Here is a 26,823-nt window from a genome sequence, read left to right on the forward strand (position 1 = left end):
GAACACTACTACTAGAATTCTTGTACCAGCACTAGGTGCTATTGAAAAATCAGTATACTGTTTCCATGAAAAGAGATATCACAGCTGAGAGTAAAAGAACAGCTTCTAATGGATCTGAATACTGGGGTTTATTCTGGAAGTAATGAGAACAGAACTTTTATTTTCTTATTTCACACACGCATTGGCTTCTACCCTGCATTACATAGGTACATTACCTAGACCTTAACTCCCAGAAGTGATCTCACTGCTGATGTCTAAAGGTGGGCCAGCTGCACAGCTGCTTGTAGTAACCTGTCTTGGACACAACAGGTCAAGGTCTCTTGTAATATTTTCCATGTACCAATCTGATTCCCCTGATCTTCCCCCACTTTTATCATCTTTCTTCGTTGTATCTTCATCTCCTTTCTGAGTCCTTCCCCCCACAGGCAGCCCATACTAGTTCCAGCTAGCAAGCAGCAGGATTTTGCCTAAGAGTTCAAAAGTGCTTCAGGGAGGTATTACCTAAAGAAATTATGCAAAATTGTCCACATAGAAGTTCTATTTCTACACAGATGTATAATCCTCCAAATGGATGATACTGCACAGATTAATCAAACAAGAATTCTTTATTTTGACACCTCCAGGCAGTAAAATACAAGTATATAAAAAGTAAATACCAGAGTGGCAGTGATAATGCAAGTTGATGTAATCCTACTGAAATCTAATCTTTCAGAGCAGACTACTTCATCAATCTACACATCTGTAAAATATTGCACCATTTCAAAGAGGGAGCACTGGGGTAGGAAGTGTTTGTACTCCAGGGAGGTACAAAAACCCCTACAGTGGTTTCTTCAGAGTAAGGCAACAATTGGCAGGAATGTTTTTTGTTTTATTTATCACATGCTGTGTGTTAGATAAGTGCAAGATGTATTTTAATGCTGCACCTTTGTCAGCTGGAGAAAACACAGCCTTAATTTTCCTGTGCACAACAATAGAAAAGCACATACCTAATTTTCCAGCCTCCCTCCACATCCCTTTGTGCTTCCTATTCATAATTCTATCCTGGAAGAAAGATAAAAAAAACAAACGCACTTACACATTAAGAGTACTATGCCACCTTATTGCTGTAGAGTGAAGAAGACAGGAACTCCAGCACACAGACTGTAGCCCATACACAACCTAGTATACCAGAATTTAGGCTACCACAGAAGAGAACAATGCCCATCTCCCTGCACCACATCACAGGGAGTAACTGCAACTTGGAAGAGGCAAGTATGAAGAGAATACACATGAAATTTCCAAACAATGTGATGGATTATGCTACAACATTACTGATCGATCAGTCAAAATGACATTTGGCAAACAATATTAGATGAACAGACAGCTTTAAGTGATCATGGCTGAAGAAAGAAAACTCACCACATATCAGAGTAATAATGTGAAACTCTTCTCTTTTAAATGAAAGAGAAACAGACTGCCAGTGAAAAATAATCCAAGTGGCATGCTTGGACTATAAAGAACTGCTTTGAATATTTTCATTAAACAGAAGATATAGGAGTCCTTTCTACAAGCTTGCAGGATTTCAGGGATCCAGTTATACAGTGCAACTTCTTGAGAAGTTGGTGAAGTGTCTGAATACTGTGCCTGTCTGTTGTGACACACAGATACTAGAGCAAACAGAATATCAAAAGTAATGTTCTATACAGTTGTTCACTTCTAGACTAAGGGGAGCTAATCCAGAATTTCCTGATTCAAAACTGTTTCAGGTGCATTTAAACGACAATCACTGATCTGTGTGAGAAACACTGAATTTCCATTTGTTTTTCTAATAACCTGGGATGTCTTGCAGCTCTCTTCAAAACTTGGCTACAGAAAAAAATGCGCAAAAATGGACTTCAAGTGATCAAGATTGACTGCAAATGTCAACCACTTAAAATAATATCCTGTTTTAGAGAGCAGGATTCTCCTTCCCTGTGCACAGGATCGGACATGCATGAAGAACTGGGCAAGAAGAACTTTAAAAAAAATAAAAGCATAAAATAAGTAGCATTTTATGGATCATCTTCCTCTCAGAAAGGCATATCTCTTCCAAAATTTGTATGGATAGCTATTTCTCTTTTCACATTCACATTTCTAAGAAATGTCCTTATGCCTCCTTCCAAAGGATATTCCCACTTTTTTCCAGTTATAGTGCTGATCTCTTTTCACCAACATCCATACATACAAAATAAATCAGATATTAGTATTTTAACCCCTGAATTGAATCAGATTATGATGAGCTGCCACCTTATTTTAGTAAAAGATATCAAGAACTGGACCGGCTAAACATGAAAGAGCATTCCTTGCTTTGCATCTGATGTCACGCCTGTGAGAATAGAAAAGTACACATCCATACTCAGTTCAGCTTTGGCAGTATCCCTCTTCCAGTGGAGCTGGTAGGGTTATTTTCCTGGCACATAACCAGGAAACAGGTACAGGTCCCGACACAGTGTACTACAGTATTCTGACATTTCCTTGCAGCGGTGGAATTCTGTGCCTGGGGCATAACCTTCTCGTTGCTTGATTTGTCTATTCACCTAAATGTAAGATTAAAAAAGTAAAATGATTGAAAGGGTTAAGAAGACAAAGTGTCATTGCTTTTCTTACTTAAAAATTATTGTTTATCTTATTAATTAATCACCAGTATACTGCCTTTCTAAACTACAGGAGGGATAAAGAACTAAGGTGCAGCTCTAGTTACTGTGAGCACACTGCAGTCTTCACTCTCATTTCCTTAATTTTCCCCCTATATGAGTACAAATGCTTGTGCTGTTCCGTACTGAGCCAGTTCAGGCCAAATCCACCTGAAAAAATAAACTATTTCTATACTAGAAAAGTGATGCTTGGCAAATTAGATTAATCTCCTAAATTCACAACGTGGCCAACACAAGCGCAATGGAAGGAGCCAAAGAAACCTAGCATTTTGTCATGGTTTTATGGCTTTTGGTTATTGGTATTCCACATCATAACATCATGTAGTCCACTTCAAGTTAAAGTGTTAATGCTCCAGTTCCAGATACTTGCCCCAGAAGAGAAGAACTACATTCCCCAGAAGACTGTTCGCTGTGCTCTCCTCCCTGCTGCTCAACCAGACTGTGCATCTCAGCTCAGTGTTACAGTGAGGCCTATCCACCTTTTGGACACTCTCATTATATTTGATTTATTAGCTTCAATTCTAATTATATTATATTATAGTGCGTTATCTTGCATTCTGATACCATATTTAGTAAATAAGTTTGCTTCTCCTCAGATCATTGCCACTGTTTTTAATTATTTTAGGGTCCCCTATTTCCCTTTTCCAGAGGCATGGATTTGGTAAAATCCCTCCACCCTGCTAGTCATGGAACTGGGGTGAACCAGCCCGTAAACCTTTGACACTTTCTTACTTCTATTAATTTACTGTGGAACTGTACACAATTATCCATCTCTAAGTATATCTATTTATCTATCTAAATGAGGAAAGAAGTAATAATCTTGCTAAAAATAGGGCAACAACATTTGCTTAAAGAGTATATTAATCCTAGCAACTTGAAATTGAAGGCTCTTCAGAAACCAGGCAAGTGTGTGAAAGGAAAGACATTACAGCTGACCTTCACCAACATGTCGGCCACATGAGTGTCTTGGGAGTCCTCTGCAAACACAGTGGTGAGTGCCTCAATATACCAGGATCCACGCTTGGTGTTGCGCATGGCTGCAGTGCCTGAGAAGAAAGAGTATGCATAATAAAGTTCCAGAGGAAGATGGACATACAGAAACTCTTAAGACCCTAAGAATTAGTGCTTCCTTCCAGTACCTTTCAAACATGCATATCCACAGATCATATCGGAGCACGTAGGCAGACGCAGCTTGAGATTTTCTTCCTTGTTTGCATCACTCTCCTCACAGCCTGGGGAATCTGACCGCTCTTTGCCATCTCTTTGATCCACCCCTCGGTCTGTCTCATCTGGTGATTAGTGCAGCAATAAGTAAGAGAGGGAGAAAAAAAAATATTATCCTGAATTACTGTTTTCCTTACTTTCGAGCTCCAGTCAGCAATGCCACAACTGTTGTCAAGATGACAGCTTCTGCATAAGCTGTTAGCTTTTGTAGCTTTTTAAAAAACTCATCTGAAAGCTCTTTTGTACAAACTAATACAAATACCAGCGATTGCTGAACATGCTCAACATAATATGATGGCTAGTTACCTGCTGATTGAGAACTATAATTTTAGTTGCTATGGTCTAATTCCAAGAAAATATTGACCAAATACTTCACCTTCAAAATTCTGACTATAATACCACTTACTTCAATCAAAATCATTGTACATGCAATGGAAAAATAATTTCATCCCAAACACTAGAGAGAGAGATCTATAGTAGATGGAGATTTAGTTTAATACCTGGAGAATATTTAACATCCTTTCCAGAATTCAATAGTATGTACTGTGATGATTCTAGATAGCCTCAATTTGTTGTTTAAATGATAAAGGTTTTCCATTGTAATCTACACTAATAACAGTGGCAGTAACACTGACAGTCCAGTTATGCTGCAATAAAAATAAACCTTTTTTACAGGCTTTCTACATAATTTTGCCCTTTTGTTCTTCTACTATATGATAAAAATCTACTATTCTACTTCCTAACAGCATGGATCAGATTCTGGTTTTAGGAAGCCCAAGTATTCACTTCAGTGGCCTTCCTTTTATGATGGCAGTAGGTCTCTGTTGCTATGTTGTGCCTAAGAAATGTACTTGGATTTCTAATCTTTTAACAGGCAGCAGAATCGGTTGCATATTGTACAGGAGATGGACAGTTCATAAGGCAACAAGATGGGTTCTTCTCCTCAGAAATGAAAGCAACAGCAGGAGGAATGTGATTGTCTAACAGGTTATGTATCCTATGATTCCATACTATAGTTCAAAATTTAATGAGTACTCCCATTATGTTCCTTCTTCCTCTCTTAAAGGTAGGAATTTTTAACCACTCTTTTTCCCCTCTTGCCTTTTATCACACTTCTCCAAACCCTTTTAGTTCTCTGTCATGTTAAAACTTTAGACTACTGCTCACAGTGTATGTTACTTCAGAGAAGATGCGTGTAATTTTATAGTCAAGGTATATTATTCACACTATCACAGCGTATCAAGTCAAAGTTTTTTTGATTAAAGATTCAGAATTAGATGTCTTCCTCATGCATTTGTCTTCAAACACCATCCCTGTCAACAATGTAACTAAAAATGTAAAGCATTAACCCTGTCAAGGTATTACTTTGCATATCCAAGCTCTAATTTGTGTCATCAATAACTGCCATCCAAATCCTTAGAATTTCCCTGAAGCTCCTAGACCTTTTCTCAATCAATTTTAATAACTGTTAACTGCACATTTGTCAGTGTTTACAGCAGTTCTTCTCTTTGCTGAATCAACTCCTGTATTAAACACAGATACTAAATTTCTTTAAAGCCCCATTTTATGACATGGTGAAATCTGACAAGCTGTCTTTTCCCACTGCTTTCTGTCACTATTGCCTTTTGATCTTTAAGTGGACTACTTCAATTCTTAAGCAGACACATGCCAAAGATCCTTTGGAAATGAAGTAGACCACATACATTCTTCATATCTAAAGATTTAAAAAATTTAAAACGTGTCAATTATAGAGAAAAGACTTATTACATAAACTTAATGAAAAAGAGTAACCTATGCACTTCTCACTTAACTTTGGCTGGTTCAGCTAACTTGCATGGTTACATAGAGACACTGACTACTAATCTAAAGTTGTCTACACCACTTATACAGCCTTTTAAATATATATATTTAAAAAGCAGTATTGGCTAACCTTTGAACACCAGTATGAAAAGGTACACATTTTTATTGACTGCTCAGTTGATTCATAACTTGCATTCCCTTCTAACTAGTAATTAAGCTTTACAAGCCAGATTAAAAAGGCATATTTAGTTAAAGGAAGATTTTTTTTTCCCTTTAAGTTGTTCAAGTCTCAATCCTTTGCCTATTGTAATATCCCACTTCTACAGCATCCCCATAGCAACTCTTCCTCACTCTTTCCCTCCTGAAACCCTCCTGGAATGAAGGACAAACACAGATGTTAACTTGAACAGACACATTATGGTAATATTACAGTCAGATAAACCTTATTACTTAATTAGGTCAACAGTCAATTCTGGCTTATTAAACTCATTTTCATGCTGTTACTAGTCTGCATGTTTGTATTTGTTGAAGAATATTTAAAGGTTCAATAACATAAAGAATATAATCACATTAAATTCATACTGGTAAAGATGCATATTACAGTATTCCCAAATGCTTAAAGGATCAAATATTTGTGACACCCACAATGCTTTATGTAGACTTTACACTTTTTGCTGTTAGGATTAAACATGAGTAGGTAACAGGTGAATGAAACATGTTCTTGGTTATAGGACAAACTATAAACCAGCTAAAATTGGGAAAAATAGACGAAACAAAGGCAAGGAGCAAAAGAAAAGTAGGGGAAAAAGGATACATGCTAGAAAACAGAACTTCTCTATCAGAAAAGAAAAAAAACAAAAGCTATCCAAGACAAAACTTCTCTTTGGAGTACTCCTAACTTCACAGTTATCTGTGAAAGTCCATATGAAAGAAGACATTTGGTCAATTGCATATCTTAAGGGTAGGTTGTTATAGATATGGTTAGTTACGATAGGAGGAAAAATGAATAGCAGAACTAAGAAGAAAATGATAAGAACACATAGATTGAAAAAATAACAAGTTTATAAGAATTAAATGAGTTTGATAGTTGCATGTGAAAAAGGTTGAAAATAGGAGACTGATTAAAGAAAAAGAAAACAAAGAACAAATAGCAGCTCACTCTGATAGCTCATGAGACACCAGAAAAAACAACATATCCAGGATCAAGGGAGAGACATGGACTCAGGCAAGACTTGAATGCTAGTGTACCGCTTCATGCTGTGCTGTAATTTGATGCACCATAAGCCCCTTTCCCCCCATTGCAGGTATAACAAGAGGAAGTCTTAATATATGAGTTATATAACTCATATATTAAATAACTCATATATAATAATATATATTATATATGAATATATAGAGCTTTACGTCTCTGAGGTGCTCTGTGGTCTGCAAGTCAATGCACACACCTCATGCAGAACAGAAGACACTTACAGAGCAACAGATGCAGTGGCAGCAGCAGGGCAGAGGGAGGTGAATATGGATCCCACTTACACCTGAGAGAAGCAAAGAGGAGAGTTGACAGCAAGTTGAATGTGAGGGTGTGTACGTGTGTAAAATGAGCCTTAATGGGATGACAAATCACGGTGTATTTAGTATTTAGGCACTCACCTCCCCGGCAGGCCTGAATAAAGAACATTTTGGGCTTATTCTGGAGATTGGGGCAGTTTGCATTATCAAAGAGCCTGAAAGCCTCCTGCAACTGAGAGAAGAAAAAAAATAATCCAAATATTCTTTACTGCAGACCACTGTTAGCCAGTCCCACACTCACTTTGCTTCCTCATATTTTGGTTATTACCTCACTACTCTTTCTCCTTTATTTTCCGAATTCACCATGTTACAAACATCCTCCCACCTCCCCACTCTGGGCTCCTGTTAGTTTGAGGTCACGTGCTCTACCTGGTATGTGTATATGAAGAGAGAATGGAGTAACAACTTCTCATCTAACAAATATTTATGTCATTCCTTATCTTATAGACTTCTCATAGCTATCGCTGCCATTTTCTTTACACAAGCTCTTATTTTTGCTTTTTGTTTAAAAAGAGTAAATCCTCAGTCTCCCCATCCCCTTCTGTTTTTTTTTCCCTCTTTCCATTTTCACTTTCCAAGATGTAACCTACAACACATCAGGACACAGTAAATATACCTGTAGGAGTTTGCCATCAGTTCCATAAACCCCACCCTCTACACCGTGGGAAAGTAAAGCTACAATACAGGAATCCACATCCTGATGGTCTGGCAGCTTAGAAAATCTCTCCAATGCACGCTCCATTTCCTGTAAGAGAGAAAAATTATTTCATGCTTCTCAGAATTACATGGGGAAAATGGGTTAATGTCCAGGGAAAAATACTGATCACAGAATGGCTTAGGTTTTCCTAAGCTATGGCTCTCCTATTACAGAATAAACCCTACATACATATGCAGGACAAAAGATTTCTGTTCCATAATATAGGGAAAAATATACTTACTCTTCTATGTATCATTCAGTCTTAAGTATAAGATTGTTTAGCAGGGATCACTTGGACTTTGCTGCACTGATACCTACTGTTCGCAGAAAAAGAAGGACTGATGAGAGATGTGGAGGTCAGGAGCTGTCTTGGGCAGAACAACCATGAAATGGTAAAGTTCTCTATTCTCGGTGAAGTCATGAGGAGGGACAGCAAACTGCTACCTTAGAATTCTAGAAGGCAGACTTTGAACTACTCAGGACACTTTTAGGGAGCGTCCTTTGGGATTCAGTCCTGAAGAATAAAAGGGCCCAGGAAGGCTGGACACCCCTGAAGAAAGAAGTCTTAAAGGTGCAGGAGCAGGCTGTCCCCCATGCCCTAAGATGAGCTGGTGGGGAAGAAGACCAGTGTGGATGAACAGGGAACTTTTTTTGAGGCTCCAGGAGAAAAAAAGTCTACCTCTTTTGGAAGAAGGGACAGACAGCTTAGGGAAGAGTACAAAGAAACTGTTATGATATGTAGGGAGAAAATCAGAAATGCAAAACCTCAGCTTGAATTCAACCTGGGCGCCATAGTAAAAGAGAACAAAAAACTCTTTTTTACAAGTAGAAGAGGAGGGCTAAGGACAATCTCCATCCTTTACATTTGTCTTTAAAAGTCAGACTGATTAGTTTTGGGGAACTTTACCCCCTGACCAGGAAGTCTGGGATAGGGAGCAGTATTGAACACCTCACTTCAGGTGGAAACATTTAAAGATCTGCTACTCCACCTGGACTGTCACAAGTCCATGGGGTAGATGGGATTCACCCAAAGGTGCTGAAGGAGCTGGTGGTTGAGATTGCCATGCTGCTTTCCATCATCCATCAGCATTCCTGGTCAACTAGAAAGGTCCCAGAGGATTGGAGGCTTGCGAATGTGACTCCTCTCTACAAGAAAGGTCATAAGGAGGATGCAGGAAACTACAGATCTGTCAACCTGACGTTGATGCCAGGGAAGGTTACAGAAGAGATCATCTTGAGAGATCACATGGCATGTGTAGGACTGTTTGAGAAGCAGGTCTAGCCAGCATGGGTTCACAAAAGGCAGGACCTGCTCGACAAACCTGATCTCCTTCTACAATCTCGTGACCTGCCTGGTGGGGGAGGGAATAGCTATTGACATCATCTCCTTAGACTTCAGCAAAGCTTTTGATGCTGTCTCCCACAGTTTTGTCCTGGAGAAGCTGGCAATCTATGGCTTGGACAGGAACACTCTTTGCTGGGTGAAGAACTGGCTGGATGGCCAGGCCAGGTGGGTGGTGAATGTAGTTAAATCTAGCTGGTGACTGGTTGGTCATGAGTGGTGCTCCTCAGAGGTTAGTACTGGAGTCTGTCCTGCTAATGTCTTTATTGATGACCTAGATGAGGAGACTGAGTGCTCGCTCAGAAAGGCTGCAGATGACACTAATTGAGAGGAAGTGTTGTTCTGACTGGGGATAGGAAGGCCCTACAGAGTGATCTGGACAGGCTGGATAGCTGGGCTGAGGCCATTGGGATGCACTTCAACAAGACCAATGCCAGATCCTGCACTTTGGCCATAACAACCCCAAGTAATGCTACAGGCAGAATGGCTGGAAGACTATGTGGAAGAAATGGGCCTGGGGGTGTTGGCCAGTGCTCAGCTAATCACAAGCCAGCAGTGTAGCACGAGCCAGATAGCTAAGAAGGCCAATGGCATCCTAGTTTTTATCAGAAATAGTGCTGCCAGCAGGAGCAGGGAAGTGATTGTTCCCTGGTACGCAGCTCTGGTGTGGTTGCACCTTGAGTACTGTGTTCAGTTTTGAGCCCCTCACTACAAGAAAGACACTGAGGCCCAGGTGCATGTCCTGAAAAGGGCAGTGAAGCTGGTGAGGGGTCTGGAGCACAAGTCTTCTGAGAGTGGCTTAGGGAACTGGGACTGTTTACTCTGAAGGACACTTGGGAAAGACCTTACAGCTCTCTACCTGAAAGGAGGTTATGGTAAAGTGAGGATAGGCATATTCTCCCCTGAAATTAGCAATAGGACGAGAAGCAATGGACTCAAGTTGTTCCAGGGAGGTTCAGGTTGGATATTAGGAAAAAGTTCTTCTTGAAAGAGCAGTCAGGCACTGGAATTGGCTGGCCAGGGAGCTGGTGGAGTCACCACACCTGGAGATGTTTAGATATTGTACTAAGGAACATGGTTTAGTGGAGAAATATTGGTGGTAGGTGGACAGTTGGACTTGATGATCCTGGAGGTCTCTTCCAACCTTGGTGATTATACGATTCTGTGACTTCTTCCATATTGGTCAATGGTGGGGGACACAGCAAATATTGGAGTTGGTATATATGGATTTAACAAAGCAGACAGCAACTGCTGCTTTACAGAGGTTTTATACTAACACTGGAGTCCGGCTGGGATACTGAAGCACTTCAACAGATGCTTACACTAGTAAGCATCACAGCTATGAACTCAGCCATACTGGTTCTAAAGTAGTAGTAGTAGGATCTCCCTTACCTCTGCACTTTGATCATGAAAGACAGTCACTTGATATCCAAGATGCTTGAAAAGCAGCTCTAGGGAAGCACAGTCCACATCTCCACCTGAACGATATTCCAAGTCCTTTTCACTGCTGAAATGGATATTGCTGAGAATAAGTGCTAAGCCTCGGGGCTCTGATATCAGTTTGTATGCCTGAGAAGAAGATTTAAAATTGGTATATTTAGACTATGTAAGGAAATAATAGTCTATGTATAACACCAATTCCCATATACCAACTTAATTACTAATGATATGTAGGATTTCTAGTTTGAGAAGGCACAAAAACAATAGAGGTAAAAGAAGTATTGGTTTGTTGTTTTTTTTTTTTTAATATAGCAAATATTTATATTCCAAAAGGTCTCAAAGGCAACTGTTTCTGCAAGATCCCACAACTAATGATCCTACAACAATATTAATAAGATGTTGTAATAGCTTGCCTTATTTCCTGTTTTATAAGGAAAACAGATTAAGCATTTCAAATTGTGAGTTAGCTCTTGCTAATGCTTTTCGCCTTCCACACATACCCCCACAGGGCCAAACAAGTTTCACCAAAGGCCCTAGGAAAACATTAAGCAAAATTTAGCTTACATTTCCTATTTGTGGTTGGGAACAAGAAGAGATGTAAAACAGCCTGTGAGTGAGTGCAACTGTAGCAGCAGGCAGCAATAAATCACCGATCTTCAAAGTAGCGTGGATGACAAGAGAAGTTAATAGGGAAAAAAACTAATTTAAGAAGGGTGTCTTCAAAACCACCTTGCCCCTTCCACTCTACAAACTAATAATAAATTGGTAATAACATCCCTGTGAATTAGAAGTGAAATTTAATACTGAAGAAGCATATCAAATATGGTGTAACCAGACACAGATATAAAAAGAAATTAAGCCAGACTCATGCTGATGTTGGCAAATTAGGTCTCCCCAACAGTTACAAAAAAACAAACAAACAAACCATGAAAAATATGTTTTACTGAACAGAGCGCCTGTTACAGAAGAGTTAAGTGTTAAGAGTTAAGCTGTAGTGTAATCCTACTAACATGTCTGCACTATCACAAAAAATTATTTGTTTTCCTTAAGCCTACATCACCACACCCTATGCTTTACAAATGGAACAAACAGAAAAATAATTATGACTATCTATATAACCTCCGAAGATAAATAAAAGGATTAGAAATTCAGGTTCTTCTGCCCACTACTGCACAGAATCCTGATCTTATTTCTGCACCTAAGGAGACTTTTCTTGATACAGCAGAAAATTAAAAGAGCCAGGACTGTGACTGTGTGCTGAAAAATAGTTCTAATATTGTACAGTTATTTAGAGTCACACATAAACACACCATAACACTAACATGTACCCATAACGAAGTATGTGTTTTTACTCAGCTGTAGTGTGCATCAGCTGATATATCTAAATATTTCACCTTTGAAGGAGATTTCACAACTTACTAAGTGCTGGTGATCATGATAGAACTCTGGAGTGCAGTGCTTCACTGGAGGAATCGAAGGACCATCTCCACTGTCCAAAGAATGTTCCACTGAATTTGTGCAAAAGAAAAATATAAATAATAACAAAAATTCTAGCTACAAGCCCTCTGTATTAAGGTAGTAATTTGCAAATTCAGAAGTATGTGGTCTAAGGCATATTCACGTCTTATACAACTCGTATGTCTGAACATTTTGCTTGATCAATGACATCACACATACAGTGAAAAAACAAATACAAAAAATACACTTTTCCAATATATTTCTAATTGGCAACAGATTTTATATTCTGTCTTTTTTGTAGATTAACCTAAGGCCTAGCAAATTTAGTTTTACTGAGTATAAGAACAGAATTTATATTGAAAATTAGAGCAGTGCTTTTCTGTCTTTTTGCACAGTATCTCAACCATTCTCCAGTTAAGCTGATGAACTATTACTAGAAACATTCAAATAAAGTAGTGCTTTTCCTTTCATAAAAGATTTCCATTCTCACTGGATACAGCTGGAGATCTCATTTTATGCTCAACTGGTGCATTAGTGATGAAACTAGATAGTTTTAACTTCCGTAAAGTGCAATGCTCTTATTGTGTTGTTGATCTGTCTCTGAACAACTCTTATTTCTTGTCAGCAGCAGACAAGGGGAATGAGAATCAATTAATTAACATTAAGAGATGCTCAATCCCTTGTCCTGAAGAAACTGAGTTAATAGATCAATTAAAAAGCTCATTGTCTCTTTTCAAATACTTTTTAGCATTCTGAGCATTTCTCCCAGCTGGAGAAACACATGCTCTCTAAAAAAACCTATAACCTTCATACCTAAAACAACATCCAACAAACCAACAACTAAAAAGGTTTTCAAACCTATACATTTGATCTTTAACACCAGACAGAGCTCTTAGTAGTAAGGAGCACAACACTAAAGTTGTGGTTAAGGTTAAGTGAGTACTGTCCAGGTGTTACCAGAGGTAACATGAAATCTAACAAGGAGATTCATTCCAACAACCAGCTCCCTAACCTAAATCACGAATGCCTGCTGAAGTAAAGTTGATTTGCTGAATTCAATGGAAGATACAGCTATCCATTTCAGTTGACATTACATAGATAATGCCTCGTACTTGAAATCATTTGTTAAGAAAAAAGTTTAAGTTGGAATACTGCCAATTATTAGTATCCTTCCACAGTTCTAGTTCACTTGCACTCTATTGTACACCTTAAACAAAGAAGAAATTCTTTTTAAGCAATGAAATCTCCTACATGAATATATGAAGCTAGCTAATTAGGTTTTTCTCTTCCACTATGCTACTTAAATGTCATTTTCTAGACTAATTCTGCCTCTTTTGTCTGATCATAATACAGTCAGTTCATTCTCATGTTTGTATTCTTAGGATGAGCTAAGTGGTGTCAGCTTATTTCTAAAATTGAGATAACAGAGCATTAGGAAATTAGAGGAAACCAACCAGACAGTTGATAATCAAGTTTTCATGATGTATTGTGTGACTCACCAATCAAACGTGGTCTCTTTGAATTACATGATTCACTCAGAGGAAGTGGAAGATCTGATCCATGACGCTGTTCAAGCTACAAGACATTCAATAAATCCATAAAAAATTGGCAAAAGATACCTCTTTTTTTTCTTTACAGAACAAGGCTGTAGGTATCATGGACAATGACACAGATATTTACATGCAATACATGACATACTGTAATATGTAGGTCACTCCAAAGTAATGCCTCCTATTTGTTTCCATGGAAACTACAAAAGATACAAAGAGCACAAAAACACTTCTTGATAAATTCTCAGCTACAAAATACTACTTTTCAACATAGCCACCACCACTAGCTATGCACTTTCACCAGTGATGAACAAGAGTCTGCATGCTGTGATTCTAAAATTCTGCACCAGTGGAGCTGACCCACTGTTTTACAGTGCTACGATTGTGTTGTTGCTGAAACGCACCACCCATCGTCTCACTGTGCTCACATCTACTGTTTTGTCTCCATAAACATTCAGCAAGTGTTGATGAATGTCAGTGGGTGTCATTTTTTCCACACTGAGGAATTCAATTCTTCAATGCTTCATACACACTTTCATGTCAACATGCCATTTTGTCAGACTGCCACTCTGCTTCCATCTGTTGCATGGCAAAAAAAATGTAATGGAATATTTGTGGACTGCCATCAGCCTCTGTCGTTGTGGGACATCATAATAAAATAGGAGGCATTATTTTTGCAGCAACCCTGCACTGAGAATACAGAATTTTTATTAAATTCTTCCTTCTATCTAATGTTAACAATTGCAGATACTGAGTAGCTTTCTACTCAGAGAACACTAAGTTACAAGATTTTAGAAAAAATACATATTTTTGCAGCTTTTACATTCTTGATGATACATCAGAGAGTGTTAGAGGTAGGAAAAGCCCATGAACATCACGGAATTCAACAAGAAGTGCAAAATACTGCATGTGGGGAGGAATAATAATCTCATTTGCCAGGAGCTGACTGTATGGAAAGCAGCTTTGAAGAAAATGTCTTAGGGACCCTGGTAGATACCAAACTGAACATGTGCCTGCAGTGTGCCTTTATGGAAAAGAAAGATAATGGTATCTTGGGCTGCGTTATGTGCCTTGCCAGCAGATTAGATTAAATGAGGTGAACCTTCCCTTCTACTTAGGTCCAGTGAGGCCACACCTGGAGTACAGTATCCAGTTCAGGGCATTCCAGTAAAAGAGAGTGGCATACTAGAAAGAGCCTAAATAAGGGCTTCAAATATGACTAAGGTAGTTGAGCACCTCTTGTATGAGGAAATGCTGAGAAAACTGGGACTGCTTAGCCTGGAATACAGAGGTCTGGGGGACTTTCCCAATGAGCACAAACACTGAAGGGAGACGCTCCTTTCAGTGATGCTCAGTGTCATAGTTTTAAGATTTTTGTCAGTGGTATTCCACATCACAACATCATGCAAAGCACTGGGAGTTGAAGAGTTAATGCTCCAGTTCCTTTCTGGGTACCTGGTTCTCAGAAAAGAACTACATACCCCAGAGGACTTTGCGATTCTGTTTTCCAGAGGGAAAAACTGCTTGCAAGTCACGAGACTACTCTCCCTTTTACTGCTTGTCTCAGCAATGCATGCTTCCTAGCCACCTCACCCTCAGCTTTACAGTAGGGGCTTTGGTTTTGGACATCCTCTCTCTCATTTATTTGGTTTATTAGCTTCAATCCCAATTAACTTGTATTTCCACTATTATAATTAGTAAATCAACTTCCCTCCTAAGATCGTTGTCCTCCCCCACCCCTTTTTGGGTCCTCCTGTTTTGGCCACAGACAGATCTAGAGATTACTCAGTAACACTCAGGCAAGAGAAGAGGTAATGCACACAAACTAGAACACAAGAGATTTTGTCTGAACACCTAGACATAATTGTGTGGGTAACTGAGTGCTGGCAGAGGTTGCCAACAGAGGCTGTAGAGTCCCCATACTTAGAAATAATTTAAAAAAGAGCCTAGACATGGTCCTGGGAAACCTGTTCAAAATGGCCCTGCTTGAGAAAGGGGTTGGACCAGATGACTTCCAGAGGTCCCCTGCCACCCTTAACCATTCTCCACTTTTCTGTAAAAATTCTCTTCATCCCAAATTCATTTTGTTCTTTTACCCTAAGACTACTGAAGGTTTCAACTTGCAACTAAATACCATCCTTTCCTTTCTAATAATTTTTTTTCTAAGCATATGAAAAACATGTATCTGTGCCCAAAGCCAATCCCTAATGCAGTCCATGTTTTATTTTTAAAAAATGTTGTACCCTTGCAATTCCATGTCTCAAGCTGGATTCTGTCTTCAAGATTGTTTCCGCCAGGTGCTGCTGTTTGGTTTCTTGTAGAGCTTCACAGAAGGCTGAAAAGGCATTAGGGCCTCTCTTGGGCAACAAATTAAGGAATTCCACATTTTGGCTGAAGCTTCCAGACTTGGCCTAGACACAAAGAAGAAACAAAATTCACACTCTAGGTATTACCCCAACACAATTTATTTTCAGTTAAGTTTCAGAACAACTCAATCTTTTTCCTTCATGTAAATGTTCCATTACCATATTTAGCTGTGTTAGATCACATTTAAATGGCTTTCTCTAGTTGATTTCACTGCCACCCTTCTGTTCCTACCAGCTCAAGGGAGAGAGTATATGACAACACAGCAAGCCAACAATTCACACATTATCATAGACAGTAATACACCCTCTTCTCTCTAATCTCCTACTTCCAGTTACTATCTGAATAGTACCTACTTACCCTCACCAAACACACAAAGGCCAGAATCCATTTTCACTACTGCTCGATGTATTAAGTGTCTCATGTACTAACACACAAAGTCCTTGGAAAGTATCATGGAAAACACTTATTTCCTGTAGTGAATTCCAAAAAGATACCATGTGTGTATAATGTGTTTCATTTGTGCCAATGAAGCCTAGCAATAAATTAGAAAAGGAAACAACTAAAAATCAAATTTTTGTTTCCGTAAAACAGTCATAGGACATTTGCAAACAAACTGCCTAATTTGCAAAAGCCTCACATACTAAGATATTAGGTACTGAAAATAAGTCTTACAAGTCCCATGGAATTCATTTTACTTTTTTTTTGAATTGCCACTTCAATCCAAGATTTCTTCTATGAAATGGTTGGTGAGTTACATAGAACAAAGTACTAACACTACTTTAGCAATCACAGGGGAAAAAGAAGCCTCAAGTCACATGTGTATATAGTCTGATACAGAAGATTTTCACACCATCATCTCTCCATTAACAAAATAAATCCTGTTTGTTCTTAAAAGTACTTTGGCTTTTGTCTCATTACACTGTTTGAAATGAGAATGCAAATCTTTTTGATCCAATGCTTATGAACCTATTCTGAAATTTCAAGCTATGTTCATTCATGATTGGCTAACAGCATTTAGTTTTCTATCAACAATGTCCCTTGGCTTCAGATTCCTGTCATTTTTCTTATTTAATAAAATCCTTACTAAAATCTAGATTTGCTGAAGTAAAAATGTCATTCTCTTTTAGCCTCCTGTTATAAATGTCTTACTCCTTTTGAGGATGCAAGCGTTCTTTCCTGATCCCACAGAAACTACTCCTTTCTGAACACCATTTTAATAGAAATGCATACAATACTTCCTCCTGTGCCTTTCAGGTATGAAAATACTTGTCCCTCTACCCTAGTAACAGTTCTCTGTCAATCTACAGAAGATAACCAGTTGCATTCATGTATATTTTGAAAGCCCAATCAATTTTATTTTACCTAATAAGGTAAATTGACTACTGATATTCTGAAGTGCCTATTGTTTTTTTCCTTTCTAGCAGACCTGCAGCAGTTTAGGCCTACCTCAAGATGATTAATTTTCTTCATCTTACGTCTTCATAGTTTATGATTTTGAGGCATATATCCTAAATAAGAACACAAGCTAACCTCAAGAATTGGATATTAAGTTAAATTGAAAAGTTAGGAACATTTCATAACATTTGTGTTCTGCAGTTTGTACGTACAATAGTCAGCTTTCAGTTGACTTCTTCCTGAGCACCTTAAACACCCAAAGTGCTGTAATCCCACAGGTAACTTCCACAACAGCACTGCTGTTATTTACGTTATGCTAAATAATGTTCAGCACACATTCAGAAATAAAGCTTTCATATAATAGACATCTTCCATTTTATTTTCTAATACATCCTAAATTCATTTTTGCATCTTCAGTCGAACTTGATAATCTATGTAACACGAAGATTTGCATGATAAACTCTGATTTCAATTCTTCTGTCAAAATCCCAGTGCATAGGTCATATTAGTGAATCAAAATATATATGCAGAATCTGATCTGCAGAATATCTTACACCTTTGACAAACATCCTAATCAAAGTGATATCTTCACTACTGTGTAGTAATCAACCCAAAGCCTTTAAGTATCTCTAACTGCAGTGTTCAAACTGCTGCAGTGGGCTGCGTGCAGGCTGCACCAGCCAATTCTGCAGCAGCCACCTGCCCCGTGCCATTACGGCAGTGGCTCTTCCCTATCAGTGGCTCTTCCCTGTCAAGCAGCCCAGCCCCAGGTGCACATCCATTGCTCAGCAACAGCCAAATATCTGTGTGCAACTGGCACTGTCTGGGTTGAAACCAGGGCATGGGAACCAGGGCACACTGCAGTGCTAACTCAAGTTATGGCAAATAATTATATGTAGTTTGGAACATGAGTCAAACAGTATTGTGACCAGAGAAAAATATGCAGCCCTGCTTTCAATGTTGATAAAGGAACAGGTTCCAAGATTACAGAAAAAAATCACCATTTTAAAAATATACTTGCAACTCTATTTTCAGTTGGCACAAATACATTACCTGTGAATTTACAAATGGAATATACAGAGTTGCAATCAGACATTCAACTCAAAAATTTGATCATATCTATTCACTAGATTTTTATTAGCCCTGTCTTACCAGAGAAAAAATCTCTCTCACTTCACAATCGTATGTTATTCATGCCATTGTTTTTTGGGGATATACATTTGTGAACAAGTATTTTCAAGGATGAAGAGTAAAATTTCAAGAAAAATCTTGGACAAACATCTTGCGAACTCACTAGGAATTACAGCCACTACCATCAAATCAGACACTGATGCAGAAGTTACACAAAAACAAGGTAAAATACCCTACTAGTTTTGCTTTGTTTCTTTGTTAATGTTTTAGTAAATAAATAAATAAATAAAATTTTGTTACTTACATAAACTAAAACTATCTTTTATATATGGTGCAAGACAGTTCCTCTTCACTCAATACAGCCAAGGCAAGACAAAATATTGGCCACCCATGATCTCCATGATCTTCCAGTTTGCAGTTACAGTACAGAGTGTTCAACTTGTTTTAAAAGCAAAACAAAGCCCTAGCTATCGTATCTGCAATTTTGAAGGTCTACACTGGAGCTCTGGAGGAACATCTGATGCTCTATCAAGAAGGAATTAATGAAGGACATCAGATTTAATCTTAAAAATAGCACCTCATATCGTTTAGTATCTTTCAGAATGAACCAATTTAATTACTGTCAGTTTTTTACTGTCTCTTCTTCACAGAATCACAGAATCACTAAGGTTGGAAAAGACCTATAAGATCATCCAGTCCAACCATCCACCTATCACCAATGGTTCTCGCTAAACCATATCCCTCAACACAACATCCAAACGTTCCTTGAACACCTCCAGGGAAGGGGACTCCACCACCTCCCTGGGCAGCCCATTCCAGTGTCTTTGGACATCAAAGACAGTTGTTCATATTAATTCTTCTCCAGTGTTCAGCTATGGACTCTCTGCTTACTCTTCACATTCCATGTGAGCTCTTCATCTGTCTCAAACTCCTCTGTCTTCAGTTGCTCTTCCTAAAACATCCTACAATCCCATCTTTCTCTTAATTATTACAAATAAGTTTCAGGACTTGTCTAGCACCTCACACTCCTATGGCTGGAGTACCAGAACGGAAGGACATCTTCTTTAGGAAGTACAGGCAGGGAAGATGAGAGGAAGTGTTGCCCTCTATCAGGGTCCAGATGCTGTGCATGACACTGGGCCTTGGGATGGATGAGAAGCCAATTGAGAGTTTATGGCTCAGGATTAAAAGGAAAGCAGGGATAGGTGATATTATAACTGGGGGATGCTACAGGTGAAGAACAAGATGAACAAGTAGATGATACCCTCTATAGACAGACAGGAGCAGTCTGACATTCACAAGCCCTAGTCCTCACAGGGAACTTCCACCACCCCGATATCTTTCGAAAGGACAACATAGCATAATCGATATAGACAACAAGGCATAAGCAATCCTCCTGGGATACACTGATGACAACTTCCTTCTCCAAGTGATAGAGGAACAATGAGGGCAGGTGCACACTGGACCTTGTTCTCACCAACAAGGAGGAGGTGTGGAACACAAAGTTCAAGGGCAGCCTTGGCTGCAGTCACCATGAAATGCTGAAGTTCAAGATCCTTAGAGAACTGAGGAGGCTACACAGCAAACTTGAAACTCTAGACTTCAGGAGAGAAGATTTTTGTCTCTAAGGGACTTCCTTTGTAGAAAATCATGGGATAAGGCCCTTCAGGGAATAGAGGTTCAAGAAAGCTGGCTAATATTTAAGGATTACCTCCTCCAAACTCAAGAGTGACGCACCCCAACAAAGAGGAAGGCAGGTAAAAATAACAGGAGGCCTGTATGGAGGAACCAGAAGTTCCCAATCAAACTCAAAAAGGAAGCCTAGAGAAGGCAGAAACAATAACAGGTAGCCTTGGCTGAAAACACAAAGGTCCATGGGACATAACAAGACACATCTGATGGTTCTGAGCAAACTGGCAGATGAAGTTGCTAAGCCACTATCCATCATATCTGAGAAACTGTAGCTGTGTGTTGAAGTTTGCAGTGACTGGAAAAGGGGAAACATAATCCCCCATTATAAAAGGGAAAGAAGGAAGACCCAGTGACAGGCCAATCAGTCCCACCTCTGTGTCCAGCAAGATCATGGAGCAGATCCTCCTAGAAACTATGCTAAGTCACATAGAAAACAAAGGGGTGACTGGTGACACCCAACATAGCTTCACTAAGGGCAAACCAAGCCTGACATATCTGGTAGCTTTCTACAGTGGGATTACAGCGTTGATAAATGAACGAAGAGGAACTGAGGTCATATACCTGGATTTCTGCAAGGCATCTGACCTTGCTCAGCACAACATCTTGTCTCTAAATTGGAGAGATGTGGATTAAACTGATAGGTCACTTAGTAGTTAAGAAATTAGTTGGAAAGTCACACTCAAGTGCCCATGGGGAGACCAGTGACAAATGGTATTCACCAGGGAATGGTACTGAGACTGGCACTATTTAACATCCTTGTTGGTGACAAAAACAGTGGGATTAAGTGCACCCTCAGAAAGCCTGTGGATGATGCCAAGCTGAGTTGTACAGCTGGTTCTCTAGAGAGAGGGGATGCCATTTAGAGAGACCTTGACAGACTTGAGTGGTGAGCCCACACAAACCTTGTGAAGTTCAACAAGACCAAATGCAGGGTTCTGCATCTGGGCCAAGACAATCCTGAACATGAATACAGGCTGAAAAATGTCTGGATTGAGAGCTGCCCTGCAAAGAAGGACTTAAGTATACCGCTGGATGAAAAACTGAATACAAGCTTGCAACATGTGTTTGCAACCCAGAAAGTTAATCATACCCTGGGCTTTATTGAAAGAAGTGTAGCTAGAAGGCTGAGGGAGGTGATTCTCCTCCTTTACTCCACTCTCATGAGATCACACCTGCAATACTGTGTTCAGCTCTGGGGAGCCCAGCATGAGAAAGACATGGACCTGTTAGTGTGGGCCTGGAGGAGAGCCATAAAGAAGATCAGAGGACTAGTGCACCCCCAGTATGACGACAAGCCGAGAGTTGAGTTGTTCAGCTTGAAGAAGGCCCCAGGGAAACTCTACAGAGGCCTTCCACTACCTAAAGGGAACCTACAGGAATAATGGGGAGGGATTCTTTATCAGGGGGAGTAGTGTTTGGACAAGGGGCAATGGTTTTAAACTAGAAGTAGGAAGATTTAAATTATAACTTAGGAGGAAATTTTTTGCTCTGAGGGTAGTGAGGCACTGGAACTGGCTGCCCAAAGAAACTATGGCAACCCCTTTCCTGGATGTGTCCAAGGCCTGGCTGGGTAGGGCTTCAAATAACCTGGTCTAGTGGAAGATGTCCCTACAGAGGGTTAGAACTAGATAGTCTTTAAAGGTCGCTTCCAATGTCTGATTCTAAATCTCATGCCTCCTCCATCTCCTCAGACCCCTGGTTTTATTTCACTTCATTTAGATTACAAAAGTCAGCTCAAGTGATGTACTCTACTACAGAACCAATTTGTTTACTCTCTCATTTAATTTAAATAAAAACCCACACACGACTAGAGCAATTGTTATTTGATTTTAAACATAATTATTTATGCAGATCTTTTTCATTCTTTGAGTGGCAGGAAAGGGATACACAGAAACCAGACAGTTACAAACCCAGGAAAACCTATGCTCTATCATCAGACACAAGGGCATTCCTCTCCTGGTATTTCCAGTAAGTTACAAAATTGTCAGTATTATAATACGTTTTCAAGAATTATAGAATGGCTTGGGTTGGAGGGGACTTTAAAGATTATCTAGTTTGAATCACTTGCCATGGACAGGATTGGCACCCACTAAATCAGGCTAAACCAGGGTCCCATCCAACCTGGTCTTGAACACCCCCAGGAAAGACGGACCCACAGCTTCTCTGGGCATTCTGTTCCAATACCTCACAACCCTCTGAGTGAAAAATGTCCTCTCAATATTTAATCCAAACCTCCTTTATTTTAGTTTAAAACCATTCCCCTTCGTTCTACCACTATCAGACAGTGTGAAAAGTCAGTCTCCTTCCTGCTTATAAGCTAGCTCCCTTTAAGTACTGGAAAACCACAATGAGGTCTCCACAGAGCCTCCTCTTCTCTGAGCTGAAGAAGTCCAGCTCCTTCAGCCTTTCTTCATAGGAAAGGTTCTCCACCTGTCTTGATCATTTCTTTAGCTCTCCTCTGGACCCACTCCAACAGCTCCACATCTTTCTTGTGTTGAAGTCTCCTAACCTGGATGTGGTAATGGAATGTGGGTAGAGCAGAAGGGGATAATCACCTCCCTCCCACTGCTGACCACCTCTCTTTTGATGCAGCCCAGGGCTGCAAATGCATGCTGTTGACTGTTATCAAACTTTCTGCCCACTAAATCCTTTTAAGTCCTTTGCTGCAGGGCTGCTCTCAATAAGTTCTTCCCCAACTTCTGTATACACATCTGAGATCTCCCTGACTTAAGTGCAACACGTTGCACTTGGCCTTGTTGAATCTCATTAGTTCACACTGCCTCACTCTTCAAGCTTGTCCAGGCACCTCTGGATGGCATCCCATCCTTCTGTTGTGGCAACTGCACCACTCAGCATAGTGTCATCAACAAAGTTGCTGAGGGTACACTCAATCTCACTGTCTATGTGACTGATAAAGATACTTTACAGCACTAGAGAAGTCTACTTAACAGTGTACTTAAGTCCTTTACTTACATTTGAGTCAGAGAGAGGAAGACTATTGCAAATTCACAGAAGCAGATGTGCTTATTGACTTAAAAGATCTTTTATTTTAATGAACATTATTTTTTATCTATTGTATTAGGAGTATTATTCTGCAAGCACTCCCCTCATTTCTACACTTCTAGTGCAGTACATATTTCACAGTACTACTGGTTTCACTTGTGAATACATTCCTCATGTCCCTGTCACATTTCTGTTTTCACTGTGATTACCAACCCAATATCCTGTAACAGTAGTTCAAGACACTTTGTTCTTTTGCTCAGGTTGCTGCTTCTATTCACAGCTAAACTCTCACATTTGCTTAGAAAGTGTACTATTTACCTAACTTTTTCATTCTAATTTCCTTCTTGTTGATTATCCATTACTAAGTATTGATGCAGCTTCTTTTACTCAGATATATCTGTAAGGGAAGATTCCCCTCCTCTCAGTCTCAATTTAAGATTTATTCGATACAGTGGTATTTTCTAAAAGATTACTGTATTTGGTATTAACCTACCTTTGAGAAAATTTATTATTTTCTTCCTCTCCTCTGCTTCTACCTCAAGGTCAGCAACTGACTATTTCTACTCACCACTCATACTTCTTTAGTTCTTGCATCACTCTCCACTTTCAACTTACTATCTTTGTTTTCTTTCACTAGGGATTGGAGATACTTAGGACAAGAATGCCTGCACCTGTCATGACTTGCCATGTTATCTTATGTTATCTTTTGACACACACTCAGTCAAAAATCATCAAAAAGTTATTTTTTCATTCCTTTCAAAAACTTGTTAGTGTCAGATTCATGCCATCTGCTCTTGAATCAACCAAAAGAATTCTCATTCTGCTTTTCAGAATCTGTTCTTCAGGCACGACCCTCAATCTTACATCACAAATAGTGTATCAAGTACTTACATTAGCATTAAGATGCATGCCTTCAGTCATTTCTTATACAGTTTGCTCTCTCTTTGAAGACCTATTGCTCCAGCCTGCACTGTTTTCAGTGTGCTACAGTATGTCTATGGCCAATCCAAAACTTCTTCCAATTACCTTTCCCTTACAGAGAAATCTTGACAAACTCAAGAGCTGGACAATCACCAATCACATGAAGTTTAAGAAGAGCAAGTGCTGGATTCAGTACTGGAACAAGGCAATCGCAGATTTATATACAAACCAGAGGATGAAAGGCTGAGCACAGTCCTCCAGAGAAGCATCTGGAAGTTCTGCCTGATGGCAAGTTGAGTCTGTGTCAGCATTATACCCTGACAGCCTGAAGGCCAAACATATCCTGGGGTGCATCAGGCCCAGCACTGCCAGCTGGGCAAGGTAAGAGATTGTCCCACTCTGTTCTGCATGGCCTCACCTCCAGCACTGTGTGCCATAATGTAAGAAGGAGATAGTATTAAAGAATCCAAAGGAGGGCTGAAAGATGGTGAAGGGTCTGGAGGGCAAGATGTATGAGGAACAGCTGAGTCCCCTTGATTTGTTTAGCCTTCAGAGAAGAGGAGGCTGAGGAGAGGCCTCATGACAGCCTACAGCTCCACACAAGGGGAGATGAGGGGCAGGCCTGATCTTTGTTCTTTGGTGACAGTGACAGGAACCAAGAGAACAGCATTGAGCTGCATCAAGGATAAGCAGTTTGGAGATTAGGATAAGGTTCTTCACCAGAGGGTAGCCGGGCCCTGGAACAGGCTCCCCAGGGCTGTGGGTATGGTCCCAAGCTGCTGGAGTTCAAGAAGTGTTTGGACACTCAAACACAGGGTTCAAATTTTGGGTTTTCCTGTGTGGAGACAGAAGTTGAATTTCATGATCCTTGAGGGGCCCTTTCAACTATGATTATAGTACGTGCTGCTCAGCATAAGTAAGAAAAACTTGTGAGAAGTATTTGTCATTCGATAGTCTTAGATCATACAACATACAAAAACACATGAAATACAAATTCTTTAAGCGAAAGATGCACAGGTGCCAAAGCAAGCTAGTTTATAACACATTTATTTATACACTCCCACAGAATTCTTTGGGAAATTGTTTTTTTTTCCTGTTTTTACAAATGGAAAAAAGAGAGACAAATTATCTCCTAGGGAGAAAAACTCACCTGGCTCACGAAAAGCAGCCTGTCATAGCTACAGGCCAGCATACAAGGCAGTGATTTACTAAATCAGATAAAACCCATACGGCCAAAAGCAGCTTCCAGTTCACCTGCAAGCTGCAAAAAAGACCCATGCCACTGCACGTGCTGTCCAAACACAATGACAGCAGGCACGCAGGTAAGAAATACATGAATTTAACTATACTGCCGGTGCCAAGAATGACACTGAGCTTAGGCAGAAATAAAGCTAACAGTGCAGCCGAATTTAATTTGCATACCTGTATCATTTCCACCATCTCAATGGTGATGATGTCCTTCTCTATCATGTGCTCCATCAACTCTTTTAAAACCAGCTCTCTCGCCAGCATCACCCGGTTCTTCTTTAGAGCTTCCTGGTGGTATCGCTGCATACCGCACGCTCCCAGCATCCTGGTAAAAGAGCGGGGACCAAAACCCAACTCCGTGACAAGAGCCGAGCTTAACCGGCCCAGCTTTCCGCTCGGGGGGGAAAGGCACCGTCGGATAACAGGCGGAAAAGGCCCTCCACCGTCGATTCCCAAGGCCGCATAGGACACGGCACCAAGCACCGCGTTCTTCCGCTACCACCGCCGGACGGAACGCCGCCGCTCTCTCGCTCACCTCCCGAACCGTCTTCCCCGCGGCCCTGCGGCTTCCGCCTTTACGCGCATGCTCAGCGCGGAACTCCAGGACTGATAGGCGCGCGGAGCGACATGACTTCCCGCCCTTTCCTGCCTCGGCGTGGCGGCGGGGAAAGAGGGCGGTTCGACCTTTAGAGGTGGAAGGTGCGTTTTTCCGTTTCGCGCGCGGAAGCTTTACAGAAGCTGGAAAGCTTTAATCGCCGTTATGGATTAAGAAAGCAAAATCTTAGTGATACCGTAACTAATGACATTTTTTGTCTTCCTTTTGGCTAGTTTTTGTGTGTGCTGGTCAGCTGAAATTCTGAGTCCTAGCAGTTTGAGTCCTGGGCTGCTCTGTTTAGGCCGTGAAAGTTTCCATTCCCGTGTAGTATAACTGCTCTTTATTGTGGTTTGTACCTTTATACACACAGCAAACAAAGGAACTGCTCAGAAAGGACCTGGGGGAACTGGTGGATGAAAAACTGAACGTGAGCCAACTGTGATCTTGCAGCTCAGAAAGCAAATGGTGTCCTGGGCTCCATCAGAAGAGGGGGGGGCCAGCAGGGAGTGGGAGGTGTCTGTCCCTCTCTACTCTGCCCTTTGTGAGGCCCCACCTGAATGGAGTGCTGTGTAAAGGGTAGATAACAGCAGGAAATGGTTTTAAGTTGAAGGAGGGAAGATTTAGGTTGGATGTCAGGGAGAAGTTCTTTACAGAGAGAGTGGTGAGGTACTGGAACAGCTGCCCAGAGAGGTTGTGGATGCCCCATCCATGGAGGTGTTCAA

At 40.2% G+C, this 26,823-nt stretch overlaps 2 protein-coding genes across 16 annotated transcripts in view; one reads left to right on the forward strand and one right to left on the reverse strand.

Annotated features, from left to right (window-relative positions):
* Window positions 1-586: 586 nt before the first annotated feature.
* CASP2 (caspase 2) lies at window positions 587-26,119 on the reverse strand. Its single transcript, XM_090149428.1, has 11 exons — window positions 26,042-26,119; window positions 25,681-25,831; window positions 15,993-16,160; window positions 13,699-13,774; window positions 12,161-12,249; window positions 10,694-10,870; window positions 7,879-8,007; window positions 7,344-7,434; window positions 3,812-3,961; window positions 3,609-3,718; window positions 587-2,555 (listed from the first exon to the last, which is right to left on the reverse strand). Exons 1-11 carry the CDS (start codon window positions 26,089-26,091, stop codon window positions 2,421-2,423), a joined length of 1,326 nt encoding a protein of 441 aa, XP_090005554.1. The 5' UTR covers window positions 26,092-26,119; the 3' UTR covers window positions 587-2,420.
* Window positions 26,100-26,823, forward strand: part of LOC116239947 (rap1 GTPase-activating protein 1-like) — a 56,191-nt gene continuing 55,467 nt past the window's right edge. For 10 of the 15 annotated variants that reach the window (XR_016470665.1, XR_016470626.1, XR_016470649.1 and 7 more), the window contains exon 1: window positions 26,128-26,205. The gene's annotated coding sequence lies outside the window, so the exon portion shown is untranslated. Of the gene's footprint in view, window positions 26,206-26,823 lie in introns of all 15 variants that reach the window. The other 5 variants (XM_090149416.1, XM_090149412.1, XM_090149380.1 and 2 more) reach the window with 4 other exon arrangements.

Source organism: Phasianus colchicus, chromosome 1 (genome assembly GCF_987193195.1).
Source record: "Phasianus colchicus chromosome 1, bPhaCol1.hap1.1, whole genome shotgun sequence".
Lineage (NCBI taxonomy): Eukaryota > Metazoa > Chordata > Aves > Galliformes > Phasianidae > Phasianus > Phasianus colchicus.